We start from the raw sequence: 15,122 nt of genomic DNA, 5'->3' as shown, positions 1-15,122 counted from the left end.
ATCATTGAAAATAGACTATGTACCTCATGATATGTCAGTTCATCTGTGAAGTATCCTTATCAAAAACGTTAAACATGCATCGAAACAATTCTTAGACCGTTGGTTCTCAAGAATAGTCAGGAAGTCCTAGGAGTCTCTGAAACCTTTTCAGGAGATGTACCAGGTCAAAATTAATAATCTTTATTATTTTTACTCTGATTCTCTCACAAGTGTGTATAGTAAAGTCGGCCAGAAGGTACATGATGTGTGATATCTCAACAGTCAATATGGAAGCAGATATGAGAATTCAGCTGTTTTCCAGTAAGCTGGAAATTAAAGAAACCTACAAAACTTTTTAAAATGTAATTCTTTTTACTCATTTTGGAAACGTTTTTCATGAACATTAACATTTTTAGGGTTGTTATGAATTGTAAATACTTTAAAAATGCTTTTATTTAATTCCTGTTATGGTAAATATCAGTAGAGGTAGCCCACACAAGCAAAAGGTCTTTAAGGTCTGCAATAATTTTAAGAGTAAAAAGGAATTATGAAATCCAAAAGTCTGAGAGTTACTTGCTTTATTAACAGTTCCAAGTTTATCAAAATTACTATACAAGGAGATTTTTTAAAGCACAGTAAATGACACCCCAGGAAAGCAGTGCAGATGGTCATCAACTTAAGATGGTTCAACCTACAGGCTTTCAACTTTACAGTGGGTTTATTGGAGTATTAAATGCATTTTTGACTTACTGTATTTTTTATTTGTGCTGGGTTTGTCAAGACATAGCCCTATCATAAATTGAGGAGCATCCGTAATCCATAACATAGAACATTTTCAGTAGAAGAACTCATGACCTAGTTTCTTTAAAAAGTTAATGTCATTGTGCTTCTCTAAATTGGAGATCATGGCTGGGCGCGGTGGCTCACGCCTGTAATCCCAGCACTTTGGAAGGCTGAAGTGGGTGGATCATGTGAGGTCAGGCATTTAAGACTAGCCTGACCAACATGGTGAAACCCATCTCTACTAAAAATACAGAAATTATCTGGGCATGTAGTAATCCCAGCTACTTGGGAGGCTAAGGCAGGAGAATCACTTGAATCCAGGAGGCAGAGGTTTCAGTGAGCCAAGATCATGCCACTGCACTCCAGTCTGAGCGGCAAAGCAAGACTCCATCTCATAAATAAATAACCTAAGAATCAAATGTATCACACTAAGAATTAAATGTAACACAGACACATTAATTGAACATACTTGTAAAATTGAACTGTAAACACATTTTGGACTCAAGAAATTTCAGTACAAAATGGGCATTACAGGCTAGATTTACCTATTGTAGAAAAACTAGAAAGTAGCAAATTTAAAAAAAAGCAAAACAAAATAAAAACTAGAAAACACAAGAAAATGAAGAAAATAACAATTATCCTGTTCTCTTCCACCCAGAGGTATCTGCAGATGCTCATGTGTTCAGTCCTTCCAAACCATTTTCTGAAGAATATCTGCATGTGCACAAAACACACTCCCAGTACTCAGCCCCACTCATCTACAGGAGATATACATCCTCTGTAACTGTTTTTATAATTAGTGTTTTTAACATCCTTAATGTTACTAAGTATTTTTCTGTAGAATCATTTTAATACTTAAATTGATTTACTTAGTAGTATGGAAGGATCGCATATTAATTTTGTGTCTTTTATATGTAAAAAGGTTTTACACTCAATTTTTACTTAAGGAAAAATTCCTAGAAGTGAAATTGCTGGATCTAAGAGTATGCATAATGCTGTTGAAAGTCAACATAGTAGGGATAGGGGTGGGGTAGTGACTAGAAGAAGATACTGAGGTGGGGGAGCATCTAGGTTGACACTGGTAACCTAGGTGCAGTTTTTATATGGGAAGGTTGAATTCATGAAAATTCATTAAACTGTATAGTTAGATGTAGTTTTGTTGCGTAAAACATGTTTATGAAAGTTTTTTTAAAGTAATCAGTTTTGAATGTGCTTGACAAGGAGGTCTCAAATGTATGGTTAAAAAAAATCTAAAGTTTTAAAAATCAAATGTATGGTTAAAAAATTCCACTATGACATTGTTGTAATAAATAAACGAACCATGTTTTAAATAATATATTTGACCAAAATTTTTACAGTGTAATATAGGGGATAAAAGAGAAAATGTTTTGCTTTTCAAATGTTTTTCATAGATACTGACTTGAAGCCTTTTGAAATTATGATTTAATTAGGTACTTGCAGGAATAACTGAAGAAAGAAAAAAATTACAATAAAATTATAAAATGGCATTTGGTGGAAATGTTGAAGGCTTATTTTAATTTCACCTGTAGCATTTTCCTGATTTTGCTGTTATAAATTTTTACATCCTAAATTCACCGTAAGCACTTTTCTCTGATTTATATCGTCTCTTATCATTATGAATAAATAGATTAATGTAGTATCTCAGCAATATATGTACAAAATAAAAGACATTGGGAAGAAAATAACCTTCCAGTTAAAAAAGCTATTTAAGCCTGGGCACGATGGCTCATGCTTGTAATCTCAGCACTTTGGGAGGCCGAGGTGGGCGGATCGCTTGTGCTGAAGCATTCAAGACCAGCCTGGCCAACGTGGTGAAACCCCGTCTCTACTGAAAACACAAAAATTAGCCAGTCATGGTGGCGGGCACCTGTAGTCCCAGCTACTTGGGAGGCTGAGGCAGGAGAATTGCTTGAACCCAGGAGGTGGAGGTTGCAGTGAGCCACGATGGTGCCACTGCACTCCAGCCCAAGTGACAGAGTGAGACTTCGTCTCAAAATAAATAAATAAAATAAATACTATTTGACTTGCAGAGGCAAATGAAGGAAGGAAAAAAAACAATCTTAAGGCTTGAGTAATGTGCTACTCTTTTGTTGTATTATTTCTCCCATGACTGAAACCCCTTAGTTAAATAGTAACAATAAAAACAATTTTATTTGCAGTAAACATAAGACTTCACATTTTTTTTTAATTGAAATCTGGATAAACCCAGGAAATACTTAAACACTTTGTTGATTTTTTGCTACTTAAGTTTGTGGGTTTTTTTTTTTTTCCCCATTATGGAAACTTGGGAAAGGCAGAAAAGTGTGTGTAAATGTGTTTGTAGATGTATACATACCTAAGCCTGTACATGCACACAGTCACATGTTTTAACTGCTCCGGGCTTTATCAACCAAAGATCACCATTGTTCCCATTTTTGTATATTTAACTGCCACAGTTTATTGTTTTATTTTATGTGAGGGTTCTTCTTGTTTTACATACGAAACATGTTTACATCATCTCTATATCAAATTTTTATATCATACCTTTTAAAAACATTACAGTAGTATTTGCATTTACATGTTTACATCATCTATATATCAGATGTTTATATCATACCTTTTAAAAATGTTACAGTAGCATTTACAGTTTTTCATGCTTTATTAATTGCTTTAATGACAGTGTTAAATCTAATTCTCAAGCAAGTGAAAGAACCATAATTTAACCGTTTGAATATTTATGATTTTTAAAATGTATAATCTATGGTATATCTTTGTATATAAAACCTTTTTATGTTGAATATTCTTAAATACCTAGAGAGTGTAAACATTTTTAAGATTTTTGATGACATATAGCTAAGTTGTTTTTTTGTTTTGTGTTTTTTAAGAGAGAAGTCTTTCTATGTTGCCGAGTCTACACTTAAACTCTGTGCTTAGGCAATTCTTCCATCTCACTGTCTCGAGTAGTTGACTTCTTTTTCATTTTCAGTTTTATCATAATTAAAATTTGCACATTAATAAACCTATTTTTACCATCCAGTTATTGTGAGAACTGAATGAGTTAAGATGTGTAATGTTCCTAGCATACACCTAAGAAAAATATAGTTTTAAACACATTGGGTTGAATGCAAGCTACTAATATTTTCTTCCAGCAATCAGTCAAATATAAATAACAAAACCATAAGAATCTACTGGAGAGGAGAATAGCAAAAGGCCAGATAAGAGATGAAACAGAATTATTTCTGTGAATGAGTGGAAAACAATTCTATATTACGAAGTTCCCAGCTGTCCTTTTTGAAAACATCCTTTATCAGAAATTTGTATGAAAATACAGGAGAGAAAACAATTTATACATGAAAAATTGAAATCTGAATTTTAACTAAAAACCCAATGAAGTGTCAGTATTCAGGAAATTGCCCACGTTGGTCATGATTTTGTCACTTCATTTTTAAAGTTAATTCTGTTAGTGTTACAGAGAAAATTACCTGACTTTGTTCAAAGATTGGATTGGCTTATCTTTAAATCTTTACAATAGTGTTTGATCAGAAATAATTAAATTAAATGTTAAATGCCCAGTCTCCAACCAATAAATGAAAACAATGTTGTATTTATTATTAAATGTTAGTAAAATTTTTTAATATACAGAAAAATAGAATTTAATAATCATATACTTGTTAACCAGAATTAGTAAATGTGTTATTTGGTCATATTTACTTCTGATTTGTCTTCTCTTAAAGAACTAAAGTATTTCTAGAAATACAGTTAAGATCCTTTTAGAGCTTTTTGTTTACCCTTGAAAGCAACCAATGATACCACCTATTTATGTATCTATAAACATATTGACATAAATGCCATACTAAATACACTCTCTTGTTCATTTAATCCTGAGGTTCACTTTTCTTATTCACCAAAACTTAAAAATCACAACAACACCAAGTGTTATCAAGGATGTGGGAAAGAAATTTGGTAATATCTATTGTTACAGCACTTCTGAGAGTTTATCTTAGAGAAATTATTGTACATGAAGACAAAATATAATTTAGAAGAATGTTCATTTCAGCATTGTTTGTAACAGTGAAAAACTAAAACAACCTGAATGCCTACCAGTAAATAAATGGGGAATAAATTACAGTATAAGATAGTCTACAGAGAATATACCAATAAATTGAATTAATTACCTCCCCCCACCTACTTAGTTTATATTTTCCTGTAATAGCCTACTAAGTGCTTAGTTTTATCTACACTGTTCACTACAAAATGGTGGGAGAGGTGACTGAGAGTTGATTTTAAACAGATTTTATATATTTTGAGTTGGTTTTATAGTTTGGAATGACGTATACCCAAAATCTAGTTATATCTGCATTGTGAAGGAGTGATATAATCACCCTTCAGATGGATGTAAATTATCAGGAGCAAGAAAATATCCTTCAGCCCTCACCCCCACAATTCTTGGTCTTTCTCTGTTCTTCACAAGGTGTCTCTCATTGTTTTTGTTTTTCTAATTCAGAGAATCCTAGGAATAACTTCTTTTGACATTTCCAGCCCTTGAATTACAAGCTTTATGATAAAAAAGGGAATCATGATATAGATGGTTAATACTACCAACAGAAAGTGAGATTTTCTGTAGATAGCTAATATTTATCTTAAAATTCTTAATGGTATTAGAACTACTACATATTTATGTATCTTGTGTTTACTATGTAAACACTAATTGATTAATTTTAATGCAATGTGACAGAAATATGATGGAGTACATTTTCCATTTTTACTAGATACAGACTAACAGACTATAATGTATTACTTTATTTGCCAAATCATTTTAGAATAAAACTTTTAATATAGGGAGGCTAGATGTGGAGAAAGGGCTATGAAGAAGAGATAAAAGCATTTCTCACCAGGGTCATTGTTTAGACTTCCTGAAGAGAAAGAATCAGAAGTATAAGCGTATTTGCATAGGTTTCTGAAAGATGGAGTAGAGCTTGTATGTAGCTCATCCAGATTAAAATGAACTGTACTTGGTGCTTTGTGTGTGAGTAGTCCAAAAAAAGTAAAGAAACCTTTATTGCCCTAGGTAGAGAGCTGCAGCCTAGTTTTTGTAGTATCTGTAAATGAGAGAAAGGGGTTTCCTGTACCTCCTTTCATAATTTCTGTTTTATGAAATAATTTTAAATTGTGCATATCAAGTCTAGGAGAGCTTAGAATTGGAGAAATTTCATTACTTCATTTTGAGACTAAGAATAACAGACTTAGGGAAGTGTGTTTTATATGCCATAAACTTACATAAAATGAGCAAAATCAAAATTAGCGAATGAAGTGATAAATATGGGTTTAGCAGCTATCCTTTCTTACAAATTCTTAAAATAATAAAATTTTAATTGTCAAAAAAGAGAAATGACAAAAAAGAGAAATCTTTTTTTCTCCTTTTAGTAGGTGTTAGCACTCTACCAATGTTTAATAATACAAATGAGTAAGTCAAGTTCCTGGACCTTGGAATTCATTTCATGGAAGAAAAGATTTGTAAATCAGTAATTGCTTGATAGTGTCGTAAGTGTTATAGGACGCTGTCCACGAAGGGAGACAAAATAAGCATCTTCTGCTTGGGCAGGGGATCTGGGGCTTTAAGAATGAGTATAAGTTTGACAAGTGGAATAGTTAGAGCATTCTAGGCAGAGGGAGCAATACTGCAGTTTGAGAGGCATAACACTGCATAGCACGTTTGAGGGAATTTAAGTCCTTAGATACATGAGACGTGAGGTTTTGAGATGAGTTTGAGGCTAAGCTGAAAATTAAACTGGATGGATAAACTGGGACAAGAAGCTGGCTTTAATAATTTTTCAAGATACTATGTGCCAGGTACATTGCTTCTCAATCTCCCCCTTTTACTCTTCTAATCTATGGACTGTAACCTCTAGCCACACCGAGTTTTTCCAGTTCTTTGTAATTCTATTCAGCAAAAATTTTGGAATACTTACTGTATGCCAGGCACTATTCTAAGCAGCAGGGATATACTGATGAATAAAATATGCATGGTCTGTGCCTTCGCATAGATTATAGTCTGTGGCTAGCACTGGTAAGTGTATGAGCAACTAGCATTACAACCTGCTAAATACTATAGGTCATGTTAGTAGTATAGTAACCTATAATGACGATCAACCAACTCTAAGTTGTGTCCTAAGTGACTGATGAGTAAGATTTGGCGAGAATTAGGAGTGGGGGTGGGGCAGGAAGAGAGGAGTAGGAATCGTCTGTCATCTAGGCAGTGGAAAGCAACTCCCAAGTGTGAAAGCAAATGACCAGAAATAGCATAGCACTTTCCCTGCTCCACCTTTAGCTCCTTTAAAAACCTAAATTGAAATCATGTCAGTCTTCTGCCCAGAATCCTCCAGTGGCTTCCTGTCTCTGTCAAAATGAATGCAAATTTCTCACTACGGCCTTGTGTAACCTCTTCCTACATTTCTGATCTTTCACTCTTGGCCTGGCTTACTTCATTTCAGCTACCCTGGCCTTTGCTATTCCTGTGACATTCCAGACATAATTCCGTATCACGGCCTCTATACAGACTGTTCTTTCAGAAACTTTGTCCCATGTATCTCTGCTTGGTTGGTGACCCTAACCTTATTCAGGGACCTGTTCAAATCAAGAAACCTGCACTGATAACACTGTATAAAACAGCAGCGTCCTCAGCCCTACCCTTATTACTCTATCAGCTTATTCTGTGTTATTTTCTCGGATGGCACTATGGTAATTGCTGGTGGTTGTGGTGGTGTATGAATTATCCCATTAGATCCTAAGCATTATGGCAATAAATACTTTGTATGACTTTTTTTTTTTTTTTTGGCTGCTCTTCCAATGCGTAAAATAGTGCTTTGCACATAGTGAACACTCAGTAGATTATTGTTGAAGTCCATATAGGAGGCTATAGCTAGGATATTTTGTTTTATTTTTCATCTTTATTTCTGCCCAGGAACATACATATTTCGTGGATTGATTGTGGTTACATTTGTAAAATCCCGATGAATTTTAAGCCAGTTGAATTGGTATATTTTTAAACATTTTTAAATAATTTTTCTTATAGCTAAAGCTTGTAGTTTTTTAGCTAACAATAAAAACATTCACGGAATTCTTCACTCGGTTTTAAATTCATAGTTTATTTTTATCCTTTTTGATCCTGAAGCATGCCAGATTAACAATGTGTCTGAATCATTGAGGTTTTATTTATGTAAATGTTGTAACTACATTTTAATAACAAATGCTTAGGCAGTTATTTTATAACATTTTTCTAAAGTTGCATTATTATAAGTTGTATATTTAGTCATGGATAGAAACACAATATATTATGTAGGCAATGATTTAACTATTGTACAGTTCAATAATTTAAAACTAAAATTTTACACTGAGTTTTAGAAAATACATGGTTATACAGAGTCACAGTTTACCTTTTGCTAGTCCTAGTAAATGCTAATTATTTAATTATCTTACTCATTATCACATTTTCTATTCTCTCCGTTTTGTACAACTTACATCACTCCCACCTTCCCAAAGCATTATCTGGGCAGCTTTGAATGGAAAACTGTTATGAATGAGCAGTCAATGGCTATTCACTACAAAATGGCGGAGAGGTGACTAAGTTTATTTTAGACAGATTTTACATCATATGTTTAGTTAGTTTCTTCCTATCACCTGGCAATGCCAGCTCCTCTTCTTTTTTTCCTATATAGTGCCTTCCCAGTCATACCGTGTTCCTAAAACCATTTAAGATGAGTAGGTAGTGGCCACACATCAAATACTAGTGTTATGAATTAGTAGATCAACAAAATATGAAATATTAAAATGTAAGGATTGCCTATCTCTTGCAAATATAAAGTTTTTTCTCTTGCAAAAATTATAGGGGATGGAGTGTTAGATCTCTCTACAAAGAAAACCAGCATAAAATCTGAAGAGTCATCCATATGTGATCCTTCTTCTGAAAATTCAGTGGCTGGGTAAGCAATATCTAGGAAATACAATTTAATATTAATATAAAATTATCTCTGCAGAGAACTCTTAATACTATTCTGAGTAGTATTGACGTATATAGTTTTCCTCCAGAATTTTTGTCACTCATAAGTCTCTCTCTCATACCTTTCATCTTGTCCTTTCTCTTTCTTTTTTTATTCTTTCTGTTAAAGAAAAGTTATCAGAACAATCACCAAACTTTAGTTCATGTTACTAAAATGAACTACCACCTTAATCATAGAATACAAACTAAGAAGCAGGACAAGTAAGAGGATATTAAATTAAATACTCAGGAGGCATTTTTAAGGGAAATCTGTAATTTATTTTTTAAAACAATGAAAAAATTCTAAAAGTACAGTACTTACTAATTATTAACGCTAGTTTATAGTGTTTAGATTTTTTATTGCACTTTAGATGTGGTGGCAGACTACTTAAATATATCTAGTAATCACCACAAAAAGTTCTTTCATGTTTTGAAAACTATCATTAATCATTAAATAAATAATTAGTAGTGAAATGCTGTTCTGTTGGATTTTTGGATTTTTTTTACAACTTTTTTGCATCTTCCCATTAACTAACTGCACAGGAAGCTTTTTTGTCACATTTAAATCTTATAGGTAGACTAATTTGTTTCAACTCTGGCTATAGTAGTATTTGAGTCACAAGGTATAGTAAGTTTTCTGTCTGAGAAACTTTGAACATTACAGTGATACATTTGAAATAGAAGTGACATTTATAATATCTAAAATTAAATTGTTTTATTCAAATATAACTTATTTACTTGTTTCAAGTTTTAAGTTGTTGTCTAGAGAAAAATTAGTTTTGTGGAAATATGGGATGTTTGTGTTTGGAAATATTCCTGCTGCTACAAATTTCCTTTAAAGGGGTTGACTCTTTTATTACTTGTTTAGCGGTAACGTCACGTTTGTACTAACAAAAACTCCTTTAGGGTTTGGGTACTTTTTATAATGGAACTCTAATTGTACAAGTAAAATTTATAAGTGTTGCTCTGCAAGCATCTGTCAGAGGAATAGCAACATCATGAGAATATTTTTACAAATACTGAGTTAGGATTTTATGTTCTTGGAAGGTCTGCCTGTTGAGGCCACCGTATCATTGACACATTGTCCTACCAGGACTGTAGCGTTTGCTTTGATAAGGAGTAACTACTACATCTCACAGACTTAAAAGTGTCATAAGCAGTGATGTTACCTAAGCAAGGAGTATAATAAAGGAGTGGACCCTCCCCTTCCATAGCTGTGTGAGAGTCTCTCATGCATCAGTTTACCATCGTTTCATTCCATCCATCCAGGAGACTACACAGAAACAGAGAGGAATATGTGGAAAGAAGTGCTGAGTTTGCAGATGGTTTGCTCTCAAAAGCTTTGAAAGACATTCAGTCTGGAGCACTGGACATAAATAAAGCAGGCATACTTTATGGCATACCTCAAAAAACTTTACTTCTTCACTTAGAAGCCTTACCAGCAGGGAAGCCTGCATCTTTTAAAAACAAAACTCGAGATTTCCATGATAGTTATTCATATAAGGACAGTAAAGAAACTTGTGCAGTGCTGCAAAAAGTAGCCTTGTGGGCAAGAGCTCAAGCAGAGCGCACAGAAAAAAGTAAACTCAATCTACTTGAAACCTCAGAATTAAAATTCCCAACAGCTTCCACTTACCTCCATCAGCTAACTCTACAGAAAATGGTTACTCAATTTAAAGAAAAAAATGAAAGCCTCCAATATGAAACTTCAAATCCTACTGTACAGTTAAAAATTCCTCAGCTTCGAGTAAGTTCTGTTTCAAAATCACAACCTGATGGTTCTGGTCTGCTGGATGTTATGTATCAAGTTTCCAAAACCTCTTCAGTCCTAGAAGGATCAGCTCTCCAAAAACTGAAAAATATACTGCCTAAACAGAACAAAATAGAATGTTCTGGGCCTGTAACTCACTCAAGTGTTGACTCTTACTTTCTACATGGGGACCTCTCTCCTTTGTGTCTTAATTCTAAAAATGGAACAGTTGATGGAACCTCTGAAAATACTGAAGATGGATTAGATCGGAAAGATAGTAAGCAGCCCAGGAAAAAACGTGGCCGCTATCGGCAATATGATCATGAAATAATGGAAGAAGCTATTGCAATGGTAATGAGTGGAAAAATGAGTGTTTCCAAAGCACAAGGAATTTATGGGGTACCTCACAGCACTTTAGAATACAAGGTAAAAGAAAGATCTGGAACACTGAAGACTCCTCCGAAGAAGAAACTACGATTACCAGACACTGGGTTATATAATATGACAGATTCAGGGACTGGCAGCTGCAAAAACAGCAGCAAGCCTGTATAGATTACTTGTTAGGAAAATGTGTGTGTGTGTGTGTGTGTGTGTGTGTGTGTGTGTGTGTGTGTGTTTGCGTGTGTGTATGTGCACAGGTGTGTATTCGTGTGTCAATATACACACATGTGGGAATTACATATGCTCACTCTGACAGGAGACATGAAATTTTACAGTTCAAAAACCACTTACATGCCTTTTGAAAAAAAGTTTTATTCAGGGTTTTCACTGTGGACAGAATTATATAGTTGCTTACTTAATTCTGATAGTTTGTATTTAATCCTTGTATAAATAGGTGAAAAAGATTCAGGTTTTCTTTAGTAGTCAATAGCATAAAGCGTTGTGGGAAAATGAGTAATTGTCAAGTGAAACATTTTTATTGGTGAAAGACCATTCCAGCCATTCAGTTGAACCATCTTATAATGGAAATATGATATTAATAGTTTATAAACATTCTATACAACATACTTACAGTCGTTGTATGTATGTCAAACAACCAATCAAAATTTAAATAGACAACTATCTCCATACTAAGAAAAATTAATATATACAGTATTAGTACATTACAGTGCATTCTGTGAAATACAAAATGCACTCAAGTGCATCCACCAGGAATAGAAAAGAAAACCTTAAAGGATATGCATAATGAAATTTAATATTTATCATTTAATAGTTGATTTAGCAAGAAGTTGGGGTTTATAAGGTATATACTTTAAAAAACTGACAAATAGTTAACCCCAGCAGCTATAGAACCCTTTAATATAAGATGGAGTACTAAGAACAAAAAATAATTTAAATTTAGTTATTAAAATAATTTAATTTTGTTTTTCATTTGAAAAATAAGCTAATGTGTAAGATTAGAAAAGAAAGTTGGAATGCAACTTAGAGCATGTTTATAATGTGCACAGAAAAAGCTTGAGAATGATAATTTTGGTTTAAATGTGCTGGTTAGTTGATGTTATGACTACTTTAAATTTTAAGGATTGTGACACACTCCTATTGAAAAACCTCAGTGTAACTTTAATATATTTGCTGCTGTGACATTTCAAAACATTTTCAGTTTATCAAAATGAATTGCAGATTTCATTTTGGTGGGCGATACATTATCATTTTGCTAATAACCAAATTTGCAGTTTGTTCAGGGTCTTGAATAGATTTACAAATATTTAACACTGAAGCTGTTTTGAACTTTCAGTAATGTAAACTCTCTACTAATTGGGTAGTTAGAAGCTGGGCAGTGCATTTTAACTTTTACTAGACTCATAAGAGAGACTGTTCATTTTTACATAGCAGTTTTAAAATATGAGTCAAAGTATCCTTGTTGGATTTATGGAGTATGCAACTGTAGTGGTAAAATGTTATAAAGCATATGCCTTCATATAAAGAATGGGGATTTGCTTTATGTATTCAAAATTCTCTGAGTGCCCCCTTTCTCTGTTAAAATTCAGGTTCTGATCATTTTTCTAAGCCAGTTTTCCTAAGTCCAAAAGGAGTACTTTCAGCTGAATTTAAAAAATAAGTGCACCTTGTCAAATACTTGTGTTTTTACACTTGTGTTTGTGTGTATTTAATAATCGCATATATGTATAATACTAAAGAGATTTTCAGCTATTACATTTTAAAACTGCTTACCTGTTTAAAGAAACTGAAGAGTGAGAAACTACACAACCAAGCAGTTATTTGGTCTCTGAGATCTATACTGAACCCTCTTCAGCTATTAATGTTACCTGCACACTAGGATATGAATCCTCTTTTCTTTTCACCCCAAGAAAATATTCATAATAGATTACAGAACAGCAGATGTCAGGGTCATCTTTCTTTTTAAAGAATTAAGCCATATTTTGTGAGGGCCAGAACTTGGATTATTTAGTATATTTCTCCCTTCCCCCACTGAAAAACAAAGTTAAAGATAAAATACATGTTTCAAAACAATTTTATTGACCTCTTTATACAGAATTTTACTTGGAAAACTTTGGGGGCTTGAATGCATTACGTAATATTTATATTGTATTGAGCTTTTTTATTCCTCACACTATATTTACATTAATAAATTGATTGAGAAGTTTATAGTAAAGGGAAACTTACAGAACACTTTTGTATCATTTAAAAGATGACCTGACCAAAAACTTTACAGGATTCATAAATCAGGGATCATTTTGCTATTGACTTCACCATAATCAGTAGTTTTATAGGTAATATTATAGTTAATTTGCAGCATTTTAGTACTTGTATTATTTATTTTGGGTCAGAAATAGTAAATTAAAATATTTTTTGATAGTTTATAGGTAATAATCAACCCATAACTTAAAAGAAACAAAATGTTTCTATTATTGAGTTAACACTTTGATTATACAAACTAGGAAAGGCAGGGAAATTCCCCTTCTCCCCAGTGATTCTATTAAGATGACCTTTATGTTAAACATTCAAAGTACTTTATGAATTTAGTTACCAGTTACTATTTATTAATTGACAATTTTCTGAAAAATCCAGTTTCAGCAGACTTTTAATGAAGGTGAAAGCAACCCCTATGTGCTTTCTACTTATTTGAATGTTCCTCAAGTATTTTATATTTAAAAAAAAAAAAAAGGAAAAGAAAAAACAGTGCCTCTGTTTTTAGAAAACTACTGCTCAGTAAAGTTGTTTAAACCATTTCTGGTAGCTAATGACAATTTTATATTAAATTGTATACTAACTTTAGTGAGACTGATTTTTTTAGTTGTTTACAGTACAAATACTTGTATTTGTTTTTTAATTGCAGTATTTCCATTGTCGCAGTAATTTAGTAAAACTCTGTGGCTGCCTTGATTTTGACAGATTTTGTTAATATAAACTGATTGTTAGGCAATTAGTTATATTTATGCATAAATCAATTGCACTATAATTCATGAATTATTTATTACAATATTTTCTAATGAATTCATGTATCTGTCTTGTGTTGTAAATGTACTGTAATTCTGTTCCTACTTTGTGTTGTTATATATCTAAATCTGATTGTATGAATTTTAATTGTTCAGTTAACGTGTTTCTAGGTTGTAATTTGTAGTAAAGCACTTCAATGCTTTTGCACTTAAATTTACAACACTGTTGGTGTGTGATTGATTTACTCATTCAGTAAAAGAAAAAAGAAAAGAAAAAAGAAAAAACTGACTACACTGACTTCTTTGATTCACTTTAGGAAGCAGTTTTATTCAATATAGTATTAGAAACTTACTTTTTCTGAAGAAATAGTCCAACAAGTTTCTGATGGGCAAAATGGATAGTAGCATACTAAAAATAGGCAGGATGTTTGGTTTATAAATCAAACAGGAAAAGGTTAGAAAACTTTAACATTAAAAGCAAAGGATCTATGAAAAAAATACAATTTTAGAACCTTATATAATCACCTGAGAATAAATTCTAGACTGGATACTTATATGTGCATTCAACTATTATTTACTCATTACTAGGTTTTTTTTAAAGATCCTAATACGCAAGAAATAGGGGAAAATGTTTGAAGCCAATTAAGCGGATTGTGAAGTTCTATAATTTGAGATCTTAGTTATCTAATATCTGATACATAAGATATAATCTAATATCTGACTTATAAGATATAATCTAATATCTGAGTATCTATACCTTTATTAAGCTGTTCTTACAGCATTAGATGGGAGTTACTGGCCACCATAGTATTTTTGAAATTCCATTATTAATAAACTGAATAAGAAAACTCTAAAAGATAGATTTGCTTAGAATGTCAGGGATATAAAAACTAGTCATTAGTTTTGATTATTTATACAGCATACCTGACTTCATTAACAGAAAAAAATCTTTGAGCATTTCAGGAAGAGTTAAGAAAGGTTATTGATCTTTAACATACAGTATAGCATATTTTTCCAAGAAACGTGTAAATTCTCTCTTTATTAGGCCATAACATCACTGTAGAAACTACTAAAGTGCATCTCTCACAACATTCTGGGTTTTCCTTTGCGTGTGTGAAAATTAATCATTGTTAATTTGCTGGGAAATAATATAATTATGTCTTAATCTTTGTTAGTC

At 32.6% G+C, this 15,122-nt stretch overlaps 1 protein-coding gene across 15 annotated transcripts in view; it reads left to right on the top strand.

The window, feature by feature from the left end:
• The window catches only part of LCORL (ligand dependent nuclear receptor corepressor like), a 201,785-nt gene that overhangs the window by 149,289 nt on the left and 37,374 nt on the right, over positions 1–15,122 (top strand). For 11 of the 15 annotated variants that reach the window (XM_010338157.3, XM_074395936.1, XM_074395928.1 and 8 more), the window contains one exon: positions 8,648–8,741. The exons of 1 other annotated variant lie outside the window; for it this stretch is intronic. In XM_010338157.3, the coding sequence (XP_010336459.2) occupies positions 8,648–8,741 (94 nt within the window). 3 more of the 15 variants (XM_003927466.4, XM_039468566.2, XM_074395943.1) reach the window with 3 other exon arrangements.

Source organism: Saimiri boliviensis, chromosome 3, assembly GCF_048565385.1.
Source record: "Saimiri boliviensis isolate mSaiBol1 chromosome 3, mSaiBol1.pri, whole genome shotgun sequence".
Classification (NCBI taxonomy): domain Eukaryota; kingdom Metazoa; phylum Chordata; class Mammalia; order Primates; family Cebidae; genus Saimiri; species Saimiri boliviensis.
This window is presented reverse-complemented; position numbering and strand designations above follow the sequence as displayed.